Source organism: Xiphophorus couchianus, chromosome 6, assembly GCF_001444195.1.
Source record: "Xiphophorus couchianus chromosome 6, X_couchianus-1.0, whole genome shotgun sequence".
NCBI lineage: Eukaryota > Metazoa > Chordata > Actinopteri > Cyprinodontiformes > Poeciliidae > Xiphophorus > Xiphophorus couchianus.
In genome coordinates, this window is record NC_040233.1 from 23,486,205 (window position 1) to 23,501,577 (window position 15,373).

Consider the following 15,373-nt stretch of genomic DNA (forward strand, 5'->3'; position numbering starts at 1 on the left):
CAAGCTCCTTTATCTTGCTGAAAAGTTTCAGTTAGTTTTCTCTTATGTGAGGTTTACTGACATACTTACACTACAAGCTAAACCAAAGATTTTGGTAAAATTTTGTGTTTTTGAAGTGTAGCATCACTTAGACCCAATGTTTTTGACAATTTTTGTGGAAAAAATTGCAATAAACGTAAAATCCTGCAGTAGCGCAAATGAAAGGGGTGAATCTGTTGATTTTGCATGAATTTCTCAGATTACAGAATTGCAATAATGTTGTTTTGGAACTTTACTGAATGCTTCTTCTGCATAGCCAGTTAACCTTTGGAGAACCAACCAACATTTAGCTTTATACTTTTAATATTGGAGCAATAGAGAAACTGCTTTTAGTTTACTTAGTAACCCAGAACAAGAATCAAATCTGGAGAACAAACATTTACATTTATACTGTCCGTTATCCTGCAATAGCTAGCCCCGCCCACTTCATCACAACCCTCCGGGGCTGACTACTGACCAGTTCTCTGTCTAACAGGTCCGGAAAATCTCTAAGACCTGGGTATTACCCTAAATGAGATCTATAAGAGATAATCTATTCAAACTGGTGTCGAAAGCGATTCGTCTAGCTCTAACTACCTCCAATCCAGAAGTTACGACCCTTTTCAGTTAAGAAACAGTCAGCTGAGTAGCCCTCACAGCTGCATAATTCCAATAACCACTCCTGTTAACGGTAGCTCGCTTTCTAAAATATAACTAGCTCTTGGAACCGACTAGACTAGATTTAGTGACTTGGATGTAAGTCCCTGGGTCATTATTTTACTCTCACCAAAGGAAATTATGAAGCCTCCTCTTTACTAGAACCATGTACATTAGTTTTACCTTTATTAAAAGAACTGAAAAATGATTAAACGACTCAATTAATTCCAATGTCCACCAACCTCATTAGAATTTTAGAGTATGAATTTATTAAGCAAGCTTAAGCATGGATATGTGACATACAAATCAATAATCAATTGTATATAATTCAAGAGCAGTGTAATAAAATCAACATGTATAATCATACCATCCTGTCTCTTTTCCCTAACCTATGTCGCAGATTCTGAGATAGCTTTTTAGGAAGCAAGTTCAACTCATACCCAGTTGGTGGTGGATCTTTAGCAACAGGAACGTCCGAAAACCTTGGTCTGAGTCTTTGTCCTTTGTGTGGAAAAATCCTCTTTAGAATAGAAGCAAAGTAGAGAGGGTTCAATTGCTTTGAAAGCCCAACTCCTTATCCCTCCGGAACCTTTGTCTTTTCTCCAAGTCTGTTGCAATGTTTGGGTTGAGATAAGACCGACGATCGAATCAGGAACCCGGGTTGGACGATTGGAACTTGTCTCCCTTTGGCGGCACGAAGCATCAGCTTTTCCCGTGGCTCCAGGGTGTGGTCTGCTGTTGTTTCCTCGATCTGCTTCTTCGTGTTAGCTCTACTTCGGTGCCGCAGACAAAGAACAAGAACTTCTCCTTTTCCGTCTGCTTTTATACAGTTCTCTGCCATGTATGTGTATGGGGAGTGTTAGTTTACGTGGTTTCCTGAACATCTGCTGATTTCACGGAAACCACCCTTCGGCCCCTCCTGTCTGCTGGCTGGGATGGAAAGTCCCGTCCTTTCCTCAGCGTGTTGTTCTTAGCCAACCATACTGCCCCACCCATCCTGTGCGTCTGGCCATCTGTTCAGAACTGCTTGCGACAGCAGGAACTCACAAGTTCCCCTTCTCTTTTCACTCACCCTTTTCTCTGATTAACTATTAAACACAGTCAAATATTAAAAACTATGTGCTGATTTCCATTAAGCATTAATCATAAGCATTAATCACCTCTTTCACTTATTATAAATCATCAAACCTTAATCATTTCACTTCACTTATTATAAATCATCAAACCTAATCATTTCATTGTTGTTATGTCATTACAGATCATGATTCGTACACTTCAGAATCATTCAGTGATTACTTACACACAGTCATTTTACCTATTGTATTCATACATGTCCAACTTAATCATTATAAATCAAAACACTCAATCATTATAAATCAAAACACAAGATTGCGTTATTTCTTTCAGGCCTTCATGCACCTTTTTCTGCGTGTACCTGGATAGATCTCAAACCCCATACCAGTTTTCTTGACAATACAAATCCAGCACTCAACCAAGAACAACTGGAACCAACATTTGTTTTTATACTTAACCAACATTTAGTTTTATACTAAAACAACATTTAATTATATACTTAACCAACATTTAGTTTTATACTTAACCAACATTTAGTTTTATACTTAACCAACATTTAGTTTTATACTTAACCAACATTTAGTTTTATACTTAACCAACATTTAGTTTTATACTTAACCAACATTTAGTTTTATACTTAACCAACATTTAGCTTTCTCCCCATCTAATCCAGAAAAAACACATTTAAGATCAAGAGAAAGCCTCAGTAGTTTTTTACATGGGGAACCAACATTTAGATTTGTACTTTTAGCTTTTTGTTGTTCTTTTGGTTTTGTTGTTTGGTTTGTATTTCCTTCTAATTCGTGTATAAATTAAATTACCCTACTTGACCCACAAGTGGATGTAAATTTTTAACTGTGAAGAAATTAGATAACAAATAATTTTGATAATCCAAACTGAGCCAGAACAGAGAAAGTTTTCTTTTTATAAAGTGAATGTAAACATCTGGCTTCAGTTGGAAATAGATGTATAAAATCTGGTCTAATGAGAACAAATCCTGGAATCTAGTTACCAACAAATCTTTGTGATTCAATAAAATGTAAAGTACCAGTAATCCCAACAAAGTGCATTTTTATAATCCCACTAATCCCAGCACTCAGCAGAGCCTCTGATATGAAGGCATGAGTGTGGTAAATATAAAGTGGGTTATTTAAAAATAAAAGCTGCAGACAAAGCCGTCGTTAAATTAAAGCGCTGGTCTGTGAACTGAACCTTGACGTCCGTTAAGTTGCTTTAAACTCAATTAATTAATAAGTAATAATGATTGCCTTAACAAGCTGCAAATCGCAGCGTCTCTGTGGGAATTTAAAGTCCTTCTTACAAAAATAACGTCTGTGCGGAGATCCAATTCTGCTGCCGTCAAATAATTATTTTTGGTGCTTATTTCTTATTTCTGAGCAAATAAATCTTCCAAATTAAGTTGGATAAAATAAAAGGGCAAAAAATGACTGAATTCTTGAAACAATTTGGGTAAAAAATACCAGATGAATCTTCCACAAAATCTCAACTTAAATGAAAAGTTAATAGATCAGACGACTCCCTGACGCATCTCTAGCTAAACAATCTTGGTTTTAATGGTCAAAGGTGGGCAAAATAAAATCAAGCTAGAAACGCTGAGAAATGCAATTAAACCCGACTTCTGATTTAACATCAAAACGCACGTCATAAAATCTGCAACTTGCAAAAACCAACAACTTTAATTAACTAATAACTAAGACTGAAAGTAAATTGGTCAGAAGCTAATAAAACAGCTTGTCCTTTCATTTTAATCTCAGAGGTCTTTAGACATCCAGAAGCCCTGATTTTAATTCAACTCAGAGAAAGATGTCGAGTCTCTCCACTAACTGATTAATAAATAATTACTTTGCTAATTAGGAGAACAACTTTGGATTGGGCAATCCAGTTTAGTCAATCTCTTGTTTGAATTAAGAGCTTGGCCATTAATGACAGAGGATAAACGTTTTTCTGTAACTGTAAGTTGTTTCTCGGCCATCAGCACATTTAGCAGCAAGTACAGGAGGACGATTGACAGCGCTAAGACCTGACTCTGATTGGTTGTTTTTGGTCAGAAGTAATGCATTTCTACAAACAGCAATAGTAGCTCAGGAAAGAGGTGGAACAGATCGATCTTTTCACAGATTATCTGTCTCATATTAAACTGCAAGGACATGGTGAAAATTATAACACAGAAAACCTTTTTTTAAAGTTACATACTGCAGCTTTAACAGGAAGCATGCAGAATAACTTTGCTTAACATTTCAGTCATTTGCCAAAGCAAACAGACAAAAATCAGGATGCAAAAGTTTCTGCTCGGCGTGAGACGAACCGGAGGGCATTAATGCAAAGTGCTGCAAGACAAATGTTCTGTATTTCTCTGAGAAAGCAGAACAGGAACAATAAATCACACCTGCAGACAGACTCAATCAAATGAGGAAAATAAGGCCGGGAGCTAAAGCATCTTCCGCTTCTGCCAGGTTATGCATAATACATGCCAGGGAAATGACACTGTTCGGTGGATCAGGTAACACCATCAAACAGAAACATCTCTTCCTCTCCAGCCTGGTTTGTTGCTCAAAAGCTACCACAGACATTAAAGCCCATCGCTTCCCGTTAAAGTTCACAGCAAAGAACCAGTCGGAGAAGAGCGAGAGAAGCAAAAAGAGGCGTAATTCTGCAGAGGCTGCCTTTCTTTTCCAATGACTTCCCTAAATCTCCACAGGGAGAGGCCGGTGATTTAAGCAGGCTCGTCTGAAGGCTGGAGGAGGCGCAGACGTAGAGATTGGTGTAATGCATGATTGCCTCTGGGTCCGTGTTTTGTGGACGAAAGTCTCCAGAGGCAGAGGAAGATGCCGCGCATTAATCTGCCAATATCAGCCCTTTTTTATTTTCCCCCAAACGCGAGAGATCCACTTCTCACGAAGGACGAAGCGTCTTCTGCAACTCTGAAACCAGCCTCCAAACTAAAACCTTCATCTCCTTTATCATCATCCTCCTTCACCTTTTGCTCCACAGATCTTTTATTTATTTGTGTGGCTATTTAACACCTAGAACACTAAACAGGATTTGATGTTTCAATTTACATAAATTACAACGTTAAGATAATAAGAAGCAGTTTGAAGGCAGTTTGTGTTTACAAAGAAATACGGCCAGAGTTGGGTAGTGTTACATTTACTCAATTACATTTACTAAAGTAACCTTTTTTGAAAAAATTTACTTTTAGAAGTATTTTTATTACGCTGTACTTTTTACTTTTACTTTAGTAATTTTATTATGAAATATCGATAATTTTACCCAAGTAAAATTTCTGGATTTTCTACCCACTGAATGAAAATCAAACATGTTTTAACCAAAAATGTACCAGACTTAGACACACACCTGCAGTTTTTGTTAAAATTTCATAAGTTTTTTATGGAAAGAAACTGAATTGAAAAACTTTTCTGTTGCCTGATTTTGTTAAGTTTTTTGGGTCCTTATATGAATTATTGTCGTTTTCGTCCTTTAAATAGTAACATTTACACTTAACTTTATATTTTGGTCCATGTGATGATGTAATTTTTAAATATTAGATGGTTGATAATTTGATCAGTTACTAAATACTTTTTGATTAAAAATACTTTTTACCAAATACTTTTTTTTACTTCTACTTGAGTAATTTTATTTTAAAGTATTTCTACTTACCTGAGTAAAATCTCTGGATTTTCTGTCCACTGAATGAAAATCAAACATGTTTTAACCAAAAATGCACCAGACACACACCTGCAGTTTTTATAAAGTTTCATCAGATTTTTTATTGAAAAAAACTTAACTGAAAAATTTCATGTTGACTTATTTTGTTATTTATGTGAATTATTGTCATTTTTGTCCTTGAAAATCAAACCTTTCCACTTAAATTTATATTTTTAAACATCAAATGATTGGTGTTTTGATCTGTTATGCAGTACTTGAGTAGACTTTTTTAATCAAATACCTTTTTACTTTTACTTGAGTAAAATTTTTGGCTACTCATATTGCACACAAACAACATCAGACGAGACATTTTGGGATCCGTTGCACAGTTACAGTGAATTAAGGAAATCTTTACGAAGATGCTGTGTTTGCATTTCATAATCTCTTACTGTGGATCAGAGATGAGATGATAAGTTAATGCCAATAGATGCTTGAAGAATAAGAAATGAAATATTAAAATTAGAGAAATATAAAAAAGCTTCCAATAAAAATAAGGTGATTTCGTTTTATTGTAAAGTAATAAAATCCAAAGCATAGGGGAAAAAAACCAGCAAAGAAATCCTGTTAAAGTTTGAGACATAAAATTGAAAAAGTTCCAGTAATCTTGCTCTGGAACATCAGTCAGCCTGAACATCTCATTTTCCTTCATCTTTAAAATGTGTCATCCTTTCCTCCGTCTTGTTTTCTCTACATATTTCTAACTTCTGCTGAAACACAGTTAATAAATCTGCCTCAGCATCTGTTGGCGCCACATATGAAGATACTCAAAAAGCAGAAGTTACAGTAGCATAATGTTACTCTGAAAATATCCAAATAAAACTTATTCTATTCTATTCTATGCATTCCTAAGTCACACATTAAGAAAATACCTTTATGAAATAACCATGTGTATGAATACAAAATAAACAATAAGGTTGTAAACAGTGACATGTATAAAATGTTCAGTAATTATGCTCAAAGTTGATGAATGAACAAGAACTGGTTCTTTCTGTATGTTTGGTTCAAAATGTTGAAGCAGTGAACTATAAACATGAATCTATTCAGTTTTTATGTGAACTGAAGATTTTGACCAGGAAAATAAAACTAAAAGTGAGAAAAGGATGCAGTCTCTGCAGCTGTCATCCAGAAAGCAGCTCCAAAGGCCATTTTACTCAAAACGGGGAAATAATTTATTTAAATTTACAAAATGGGCATCAAGCTGAACTGAAGATTGGAAATAAGATTGCTGTCTGGACTAAAATAAGTCAAAAGTTTCAAATCTGCTCACGGGAAACATCAAGTTGAGATTAATGTGCTTAAACTGACGCAATGGAGGAGAATTCGTGGAAATGGGATGGACAAACTGTGTCTTTGAGAAGACTTCTTAATAGTGGGGTTAATTTACATACAAGGCTTCTGATGGGAACACATTAACCTTTACTTAGCGCGATGGACGCCTCACATCATGCCTCAATCCCTCACAGTGCAAGATGAAAATTTAATGGTCAAAAATGACAAAAAGACATTTTAAAAATAAATCTGCTCAATAGAAACATGCCAATTTAGAGAAAAATCTGTTTTTCGTTGGGTTTTTTGCATTAACAGGATGTTACTACTGGTGGAAACTACAAAGAAAACAACAGAAAAGTTTAGGATGATGATGTTTTTTAATGACTTATCACATGAACAAACATATTCATGTGTAATTTTAATTTCAATTTTTTATTTAAAGGAAACACCTTTATTGTGTTTTTTCAACATTTTTAATATTGACAAAGTGTATGAAACTGATTAAGAATGTTTTGACACCTGGTAGTCTGGTAGACTATTGCAACCTTTGTTACATTTTCAGCTGCTGTGGTTCTGTTTCACACGCATTGTGTCAAATGAACCAAATCCTTAGGAAAACCTGTTCCCCTCTTCACCCTGGGGGGGCGCTGCACCAAGAACCACTGAAGGAAACAACATGAAAACCTCTGAAGAAGACATGACCGCAACTTTATTCACAAAATGTAAACAAAAATGGAGTAGCAGTTGTAGGTTTTCGCTTTTGTTTTTGGTTTTAAAAAAAGTGCTGGACTGTCACATTTGTTTTGGTTGCATTTACCCAGAATGCACTGTGATTTATTCCACTTCCTGCTTTTACAGCAGTCTCAGGTGCACTTATGCATCCAAACCGCATCAGAGTTCACTTCAACCGAACAAAAACGCAGGTTTTTCGGTGGACCAGAGTTGACTTGTTTTGGTCCGCATCAGTTTGATCAGCTTTCACAAACCAACTGAACTTTCTTAGATAAAAGATATAGAGTTAGACTAAACAGGGCTGGTGTGAATGAACACTAAATGTCGAAAAAAAATAATTTCAGCTGTAGATTTTCATCACATGTGTCGATGCTGTCTCTCACCTCCTGTTTTGGGATGCTGACGTAGCCCAGGTGAGGCTTGAAAGCCTTGTATGACTGCTTGGAGAACATCCAGTGGTTGCTGAACGTCTGACCGAAGTCTGGCATCTGAGAGAAGTTCACCACGACCACAAAGAGCGAAACCACCACAATCAGGCTGGTGGCGATAAGAGACTTCCTCTGCGGAGAGAAAGGAAGCAATAAGCAAAACCTGGAGCTAATATTTCACGTGATTCACTGGCTGTAAATCCAAATGTTGACATAGAAGGACAAATCTGAGGCCAGACTGTGTCTCTGTAAAACCAGGGTTTCTGCAGGTTCCACCAACTCAGATTTAAGACTTATTAAGACCATTATGAACATAATTTAAGACCTGTAACACAACAGAAATGTACCAAATAAAATGCAAATAAATAAATCATATGGGTTCACAACAGAAATGACCCAATAGTGAATGTGAACATCATTCAACCAACTGGTGATAAATCTGAACTTACCCAGGAAGGATGTAAAAAAGCTAACCAGCTAGCAACGGGATATTAGCAGCTAGCTACCAAGACCTGCAACCGCCTCGGGTCACAGAACGCAACTCAAACTTTTGCGTAGCAGTAAAGTCACATGAAAAAAAAGAAAGTTACATATAATATATGAGATTAAATAAATATTCTTTCCATAAAAGATTTTAACATATTTAAGAACAACTTTTTAAAATAATTTAAAGACATTTTAAGGTCTTGATTATAGATATATGAAATTAAGACTTTTTAAGGATGTGCAGACACCTTGTAAAGTTTTTAATTTTGAAAAACAAAACAAAATTTTTCATACAGCAAAGCAATGCCTGGTGGTGGATTTTGGAATATGGGCAATTGCCCAGGGCGGCATTAATAAGGGGGTGCATGAACACAGAAATAAATATATATATATATATAAACAAGTGTTTTAATGCTTTGTGAATGTGAAGTGAAGTCATTGGAGTAGTTTACCAAATGAGACTATAACATGTTTTAACATTTGGCTAAAATATGGCTGCTAAATACGCAGATTTGTACTAAATATTAATGAAGGTATAAAAATTGTTTCATTAATTGTCTGTTGGTTTGTAGTTTTTGTTTGGTTTTAGTGATCTGATTTGAAAAATAAAACATGCATGTAATTAATTACTAAACTGGCTTTTCACCAAATCGTGACCTATAAAATCAGACTTCAACCTGTCCAGGTGGAAATTAGCATATTTTGCTACAACCTGGTGCCATGTATCTCTCCTTCTAAAAGGTTAATGAAATGATGTACGTTGCCCCTGTATAAATAAATAAACAGTACAAGCAGGAGAAATCTCATTTACTTCCCTTAATTGGTTGGTGGCCTGCAGAAAAAGGGTCTTGTCTCTCTGAGACATTTCACAGCCACTTTTTACTTTTTAAATAACAGCCATTAGATACCAAAGAAAATTCTCTATCAAAAGAATAACGCGGCCCATTCAAAGTCTACAGAGCAAAGACTTTAATTTCACCATCTAAAGATGCAAAGTCTTAATAACCTTTTAAGATGAAGCTCATTTGGAACAAATTACGAGTGGATTTGAGGAAAGCTACATCAAAAATGTCTGAGAAGAAGCGAGCTTCGCTCCCCATGAGAAGATGTTTTCAAAGCAGCAGAGGGACTTTGAAGAAAGCGTTAAACTCAATCTTTGCCTTTTTGATTCAAGGCTAATGACTCAGTGTAACATCTTCCCTTAAGATCCGAGTATACGAAGGCCTCTCCTCCTCCTTCTGCAGTCAATTTGCAGAGATTACCTCTTAATCTCCGCTCACTGAAGCGCACCATTTCATCCCGGATGTGAGGGAGAAGATATACCGGTACTTTTAAAAAGCCAGCTCAGCTTTTTCAGATGTTTTATAGGTGTGTGTGTGTGATGGAAAAGTAACGAGTGGATGTTGGTCCACCAGCTGAGGTAGATACGAATTCACATCATCTATTCAATAAAGTCTGCAGAGACAAACCAACAATAGATTCCCTTCAGGAAGATCAATGGGACTTTAATAAAACACTGAAATGGTCGACTCGTTCAAACACAGCCACGGCAAAAAAGAAAAGTACATTCACTTTCCATTCTAGGGTTTTATCAGGAAATACTACAATGTTCTCGTTTTCAAGAAACTCACAAAACAAACATCAGATTTCACACGAGCTGCGTTTTCATTCACCATATAATTGTGCAAGTTGTAAATTCACTTAATGGAAATGCCACTTTTGAAAAATTTCAATGTTTTTGCATTAGAATTAAGTGTTTTTACCAAAAACCAGAAGTTACTACTGGCAGAAATGACAAAGAAGATGACAGGAAGTGGTAGAAGGATGATGGCATGGCATGTTTTTTAATGATTTATCGTGACAACAAACTTAATCATGAGTGAATTTAATTGTGTTTCTTATTTAGTGGAAATACCTCAATTGCAAAATTTCGTTTTTTTCTAAATTAGTGGAACATCAACAAAGTTTTGCAATATTTGCATTGGAAACTCAGCCACAGCTTTTATTTAATGTATGAAATAAAAGACTAAATGGGGGGGAACAAATCAATACTTTGCAGAATTACATAGTTTTTTCATCTTTGTTTAGTTTTATTGATGTTTGCAGACATTGGTAAAAATAGTTTTAACCAATTTGAAAGTTTAGGCAACCAAAGTCCAAAAAGAAAAGCTTACAAAAAGGTGTGGAAAACTACTAATAAAGACCACTTCAAATGTTTGCAAAAGATATAGAAACTTTAATTTCAAACCTTTGCACATCACTGACATTTGGCTCCAACAACAATAAAGCAAAATGGACGCCAAACTCAAATATAAGCTTCCCCCATATGAATAAAACTTCTGCACCTGTTATATGAGGCAAGAAAGAAGTTCTTTATTTTTCCATATTTTCTCCATGTTTCCTCAGCTGACTCACCCGTGGGATCTGCATTGCAGTGCCACAGCAAAAATAAAACTCGCTATAAGATTCAAGGTCCAGAGATTCATAATATAAACCTGAACTGACTTGTTATTGCAGCACAGCGATTGACCAGCGGGACAAACTGGCAGTAACATATAAATGTACCTGTGCAAACTCCAAGTGTTTTGCTAAAGGATTATGAGCCATGTTCACTTTGCATAATCTGCTTTCTCCCAGTTTCCTCCAAATAAAGCAGCAGCTGGGGCGACATTGTTTTACAGATGGCAGAATCTGCAGGTAATGGGTATTATGGTCCAGCAGAAAGAGCTGATGAATAATGAATAAGCGATTCAGGAGGAGGAAAGGTTTCACAGAGGAGAAGCAGAACTGGAGATCAATGCACAGAACACACAAGAACTCAGGATATGGTAAAAAAAAATAAATTAAATAAATTATCTGATTGCTACAACATCTCAGAGCCTGAGGCTGATGATACAAGAGGTTTCATTTTAACTTGCGTTTACTGCAGGAAACTGCTAATCCAAACAAACAACAACTCCAGCTTTTGGAAAGTTGGTGTTTTTCTTTGAAGTGATCTGATGGTGAAATGATCGGATGCAGTGGAACAGCAAAAACCGTGGCTGCGAGCTCTGAACTCCGATATCAAACATCCTAAAGGAGGAGGCGGCGGAGGCTTTGCATCATCAAGACGAGATCAAACAGCTGTGGTGCAGCAGGGGTGAAACTAAAAAAATAAAAATGGTGGCTGCTAAGATGGCCTGGAAAGTCAACCTCCATTAAGCAGATGTATGCAGAGCACCAAGCAAAGGCATTGATTCTGTCACTTTTAGTTACCTTACAACTAAAAAGCTTCAAGATTTTTTTACAGGGATCTTATGTGACATTTTTCACCCACTTTGAAACAAACTGCACTGAAAAAAAACTAAAGATTTTACCAGGTATTTTTGTCCAGCTTCTAGTGCAAATATTTTATATCAACTTGAAATAAGTCAAAACTAACTTACAAGTAATTTTTCAGGAAGAAATGTGAGCTTGTAATTCTTTATATTGTTGTAAAAACACTAGCTCCACTGGCAGATTATTTTAATTATATTATAGTAAAAGGTGAAGTAATCCTCCAATGGAATAAGTTACTTTTACATCAAAATGAATGAATCATTGATTTAAACTAAGCTCCTATAACTTCCTGAAGTTACGTGTAAGTTAGTTTCATCTTATTTTAAGTGAACTAACATATTTCCACTAGAAACTAAACTAAAATACTTGGTAAGATTTTGTGTTTTTGCAGTGTGCATACAGAAATAAATGAATTATTGTTGGAAAAAAGTCACACAAATGAATTTTTTTAGTAATTTTACTGATACTTGGAAACGGGAGTCCTGTCCTGAATGTGACTCAGAATCTGTGAGCGGATGTAAAGATTAGGGTGATGGCAATGAGGTCTTCCAACCTAAAATATTTGTAGCACATCTCCAAATAAAATCACTAAAATGCCAGTAAAAATGTACAAAAAGTTGGTCAATTATGAGAAGAGTTCGATTTCTATAATAATCAATTAATCATTAAAAAACGTAAAAATCGTTTTCAACACGCAACATTTTGATGAAATGTAAATAAAAACCTATTTTTTCCTGAAAATTGTTCCTCCTTTCACTCCTTTTGTCTCATTTTTTATTAAACAAACTTCTCAGTTAAATTAAAATTATTTAAAGGGGACCTATTATAAAGTTTTTATTATTTTATTTGGGTTCTGCTTCTAAAAACAAACCAAGCACTTTAAAAAAAAAACAGTTTTTTGCAATAAATTAATATTTTTTGATGTCCAGAAAAAGAGCTGTTTCAAAATCCTCTGGAATGTAACATCACAGTTAAGCCCACCCAGTTACCTAGCAACCCAAGCTGAGCTCCAGCATGTTTGGTCAGCTGGTTCTACCGCTGTACAATGACTGCTGGGAAAGACGAGAGTTTTGCTGTTGACTTGCAATGCAGATACCACTTGCTGCGTTTGTGCTGGAGGCTCCACTTCTGCTTTTCAAAGACGTACGGTTGTACAATTGTGCATCTGTTTGCAGCCATTTTCACATACGATTGTAAACGTTGAGTTGGGGGAGGCGTGGCCAGCAGCTCAAAATAGGCAGAACTGATCAGGCTAACATATCATTATCTGAGAATGATTTTGTGCAAAAATATGCAGTGAACATGTTTTGAATAGACCACACACGCATCATAACCTGTTTAAGGAAGCATAATAGGTCACCTCTAAGTACAGGAAGAAAATGTCTTGGAGGCTGATGAAGACATGAGGCTGTTTGAGGCCCTAAACCTACAGCTAGACTCTTCGGGATTTAAAATAAAAGCATGCCACACTTTTCAGATTATTATTTTACGCTATGCACATAAAATTACAGTAAAACACATTAAAGTTTGTGGTTGTAATGTGACGAAATTGAAAACAGGGTTCAAAGTGTGTGAATAGAGCTGTACTCTTTCATGGCACGCTGAGATAATTTGATGCAAAAAGATTCTCTACGAGGAGTAATTCTGCCTTTTTCCAGTTTCTCCTTCCACTTTTATATAAAAGCTGCATATTACAAAGGGGCACAGCCAGTCTGTCCTATTTTATTAAAAAAATGCAGGTCATTTTCTGAAAATGGGCTGTAATAGCCTATCATCAGGCCTCCATTACGGGGCTTGAAACCAATTCCTTGCAGGATGTTTCTCCAAGGGAGGCTAGAAACAACCTTCGGCTCAGCCTGCAGAGCTGAAAAACCTCGGCCTGCACTCGGGAGGACAGAAAATTTCCTCGTCTCCATCAACCTCGACCTCCTTGTCACAAATCACGGGGGAAACGATGTGTCAGAGTCTGGAGGCGACCGGAGGCCTCGGCGTGGGCGTCAAGGGGCGCTGAACCTCAGTCGGTGGAGAAACTCTAAACTGGCGTCTGTTCATCCATCAGGGGGATGTTAAGTCAGATCATCGAGCCGTGAGACGCCGCAGCGAGGAGCGGCTCGGCAGAAGTGCAGTACAGTGGGAGAGAGGAGCCATTATCGCCATCAGAGAGGCGGCAGATGGCTATAAAGTCCGAGCATTAAAGCTTTTGGTCAATGTTAAAACATTTTCCTTGAAGATGGCGGCCCCGTATGCGACTGCGTTGACCTTGTTTGGCACCATCGGATCGGCCGATGATGGCCGCTAACTGCAGCGCTATTTACAGCCGCAGCCTGGGGACGTTTTATTTAATCTACCCCGGCTGAAAGCTTCGAGGGGGCCATTTCTGAAGGTGCTAAAGCTTGTACTCTGATGGACTATTGATCTCGGTTCTCCGAGTGTGCCGGATTACTGGGACCTGCGACACAAGAGAGCCATAACTTTCCTTCAATCTCTCCTGCAGCGCGTCAGAGGGACCACATTACATCCAGGATGAACCAACGGTGAGGCGTTGAGCCAACGATCTGCAATGGGATTAAATTAAGGAACTGAGGGAGTTGTGCATCAGAATGGAGAACATTTACCAAAATTGAGGAAATGTCATTTCAGAACATGTCTGAGCAGGAGATCGATTTGAGTTCGCAGCAGTTACAGTTGTCAGAAGTGACTGAGTCGGGTTTCTAGGCCGCCTCGCCCACAACTTTCCCAAAGGATTGAGACGGAAACACCAAAACATTCACGTTGTTGGCATTAACCCTGGTGTGCAGCGGTGGGGGCGTATCAGATCCCGCTTGGCATAACCCGCCCTGCTGCCATGCTGTTATGGGTCATGGTGGTGATGTTGATTCATAACAACAAGGATCGGGTTGGAGTCCTCTGTGTTACAGCCAGAACGATGGAGCTAGCTAACTGTGTTCAGTCAGCTGCATGCCGGCATAGAGTTAGCGAGGGTGTTTGTGTTTTGTCACCGTAGCGGCGCCAAGTTTGCTTTGTGTTACAGGTTGTTACAGGGTTGAACAGAACCGGAACAACGTGATTAAAAAGTGCCATTTTATATAAATAATTCATGTATTTTTCTCATATTTCTTGTATTTAGGTTAAAGTATATCAAACATGTTTATATTAGTAGAAATAACTTGCAGTTAATGGCTATTTTTATTTGCTTTATATTCAGTGAAAACATTGATCAGTGGGGACTTGCTCATTTGGCTGACCTCCAGAAAAAGGTTAAGAACATGTAGTACATATTTTTGTTGTTTGCAATGTGCAAGCTTCTCCTTTTCGCCTCGGCAGCGTTCACTCGGACCCCCGCCGGCTACCACCCCTAGCGTTAGCGTCAACTGTGTCGTTTTTGCCTCGGCGGGGTCCAGACCCCAAGTCGGCATCAACCGTATCGCTTCAGGCTGATACAAACAAAGGTTAAGCCACTTTTGGTTGTTTGCTTAGCGTTGGTGTCCATTTGGAAAACCAATCTCCAAGCTTTAACTTCCTGATTGATGTTGCTTCCATGGTTTTACCTCATCCATCTATGTAATGAAGTGCACCAGTTCCTCCTGCAGCAAAATAACCCCACAACATGGGGTTGTTTTGGGGCTAACACCCCCCATTTTTCACAGTTAGGTTGGTGCAACCAT

General features: G+C 37.4%; 1 protein-coding gene across 1 annotated transcript in view; it reads right to left on the reverse strand.

Annotated features, from left to right (window-relative positions):
• Positions 1-15,373, reverse strand: part of st6galnac3 (ST6 (alpha-N-acetyl-neuraminyl-2,3-beta-galactosyl-1,3)-N-acetylgalactosaminide alpha-2,6-sialyltransferase 3) — an 86,973-nt gene that overhangs the window by 50,564 nt on the left and 21,036 nt on the right. Inside the window, exon 2 of the mRNA XM_028019451.1 lies at positions 7,860-8,036. Within this exon, the coding sequence (XP_027875252.1) occupies positions 7,860-8,036 (177 nt within the window). The remainder of the gene's footprint in view (positions 1-7,859; positions 8,037-15,373) is intronic.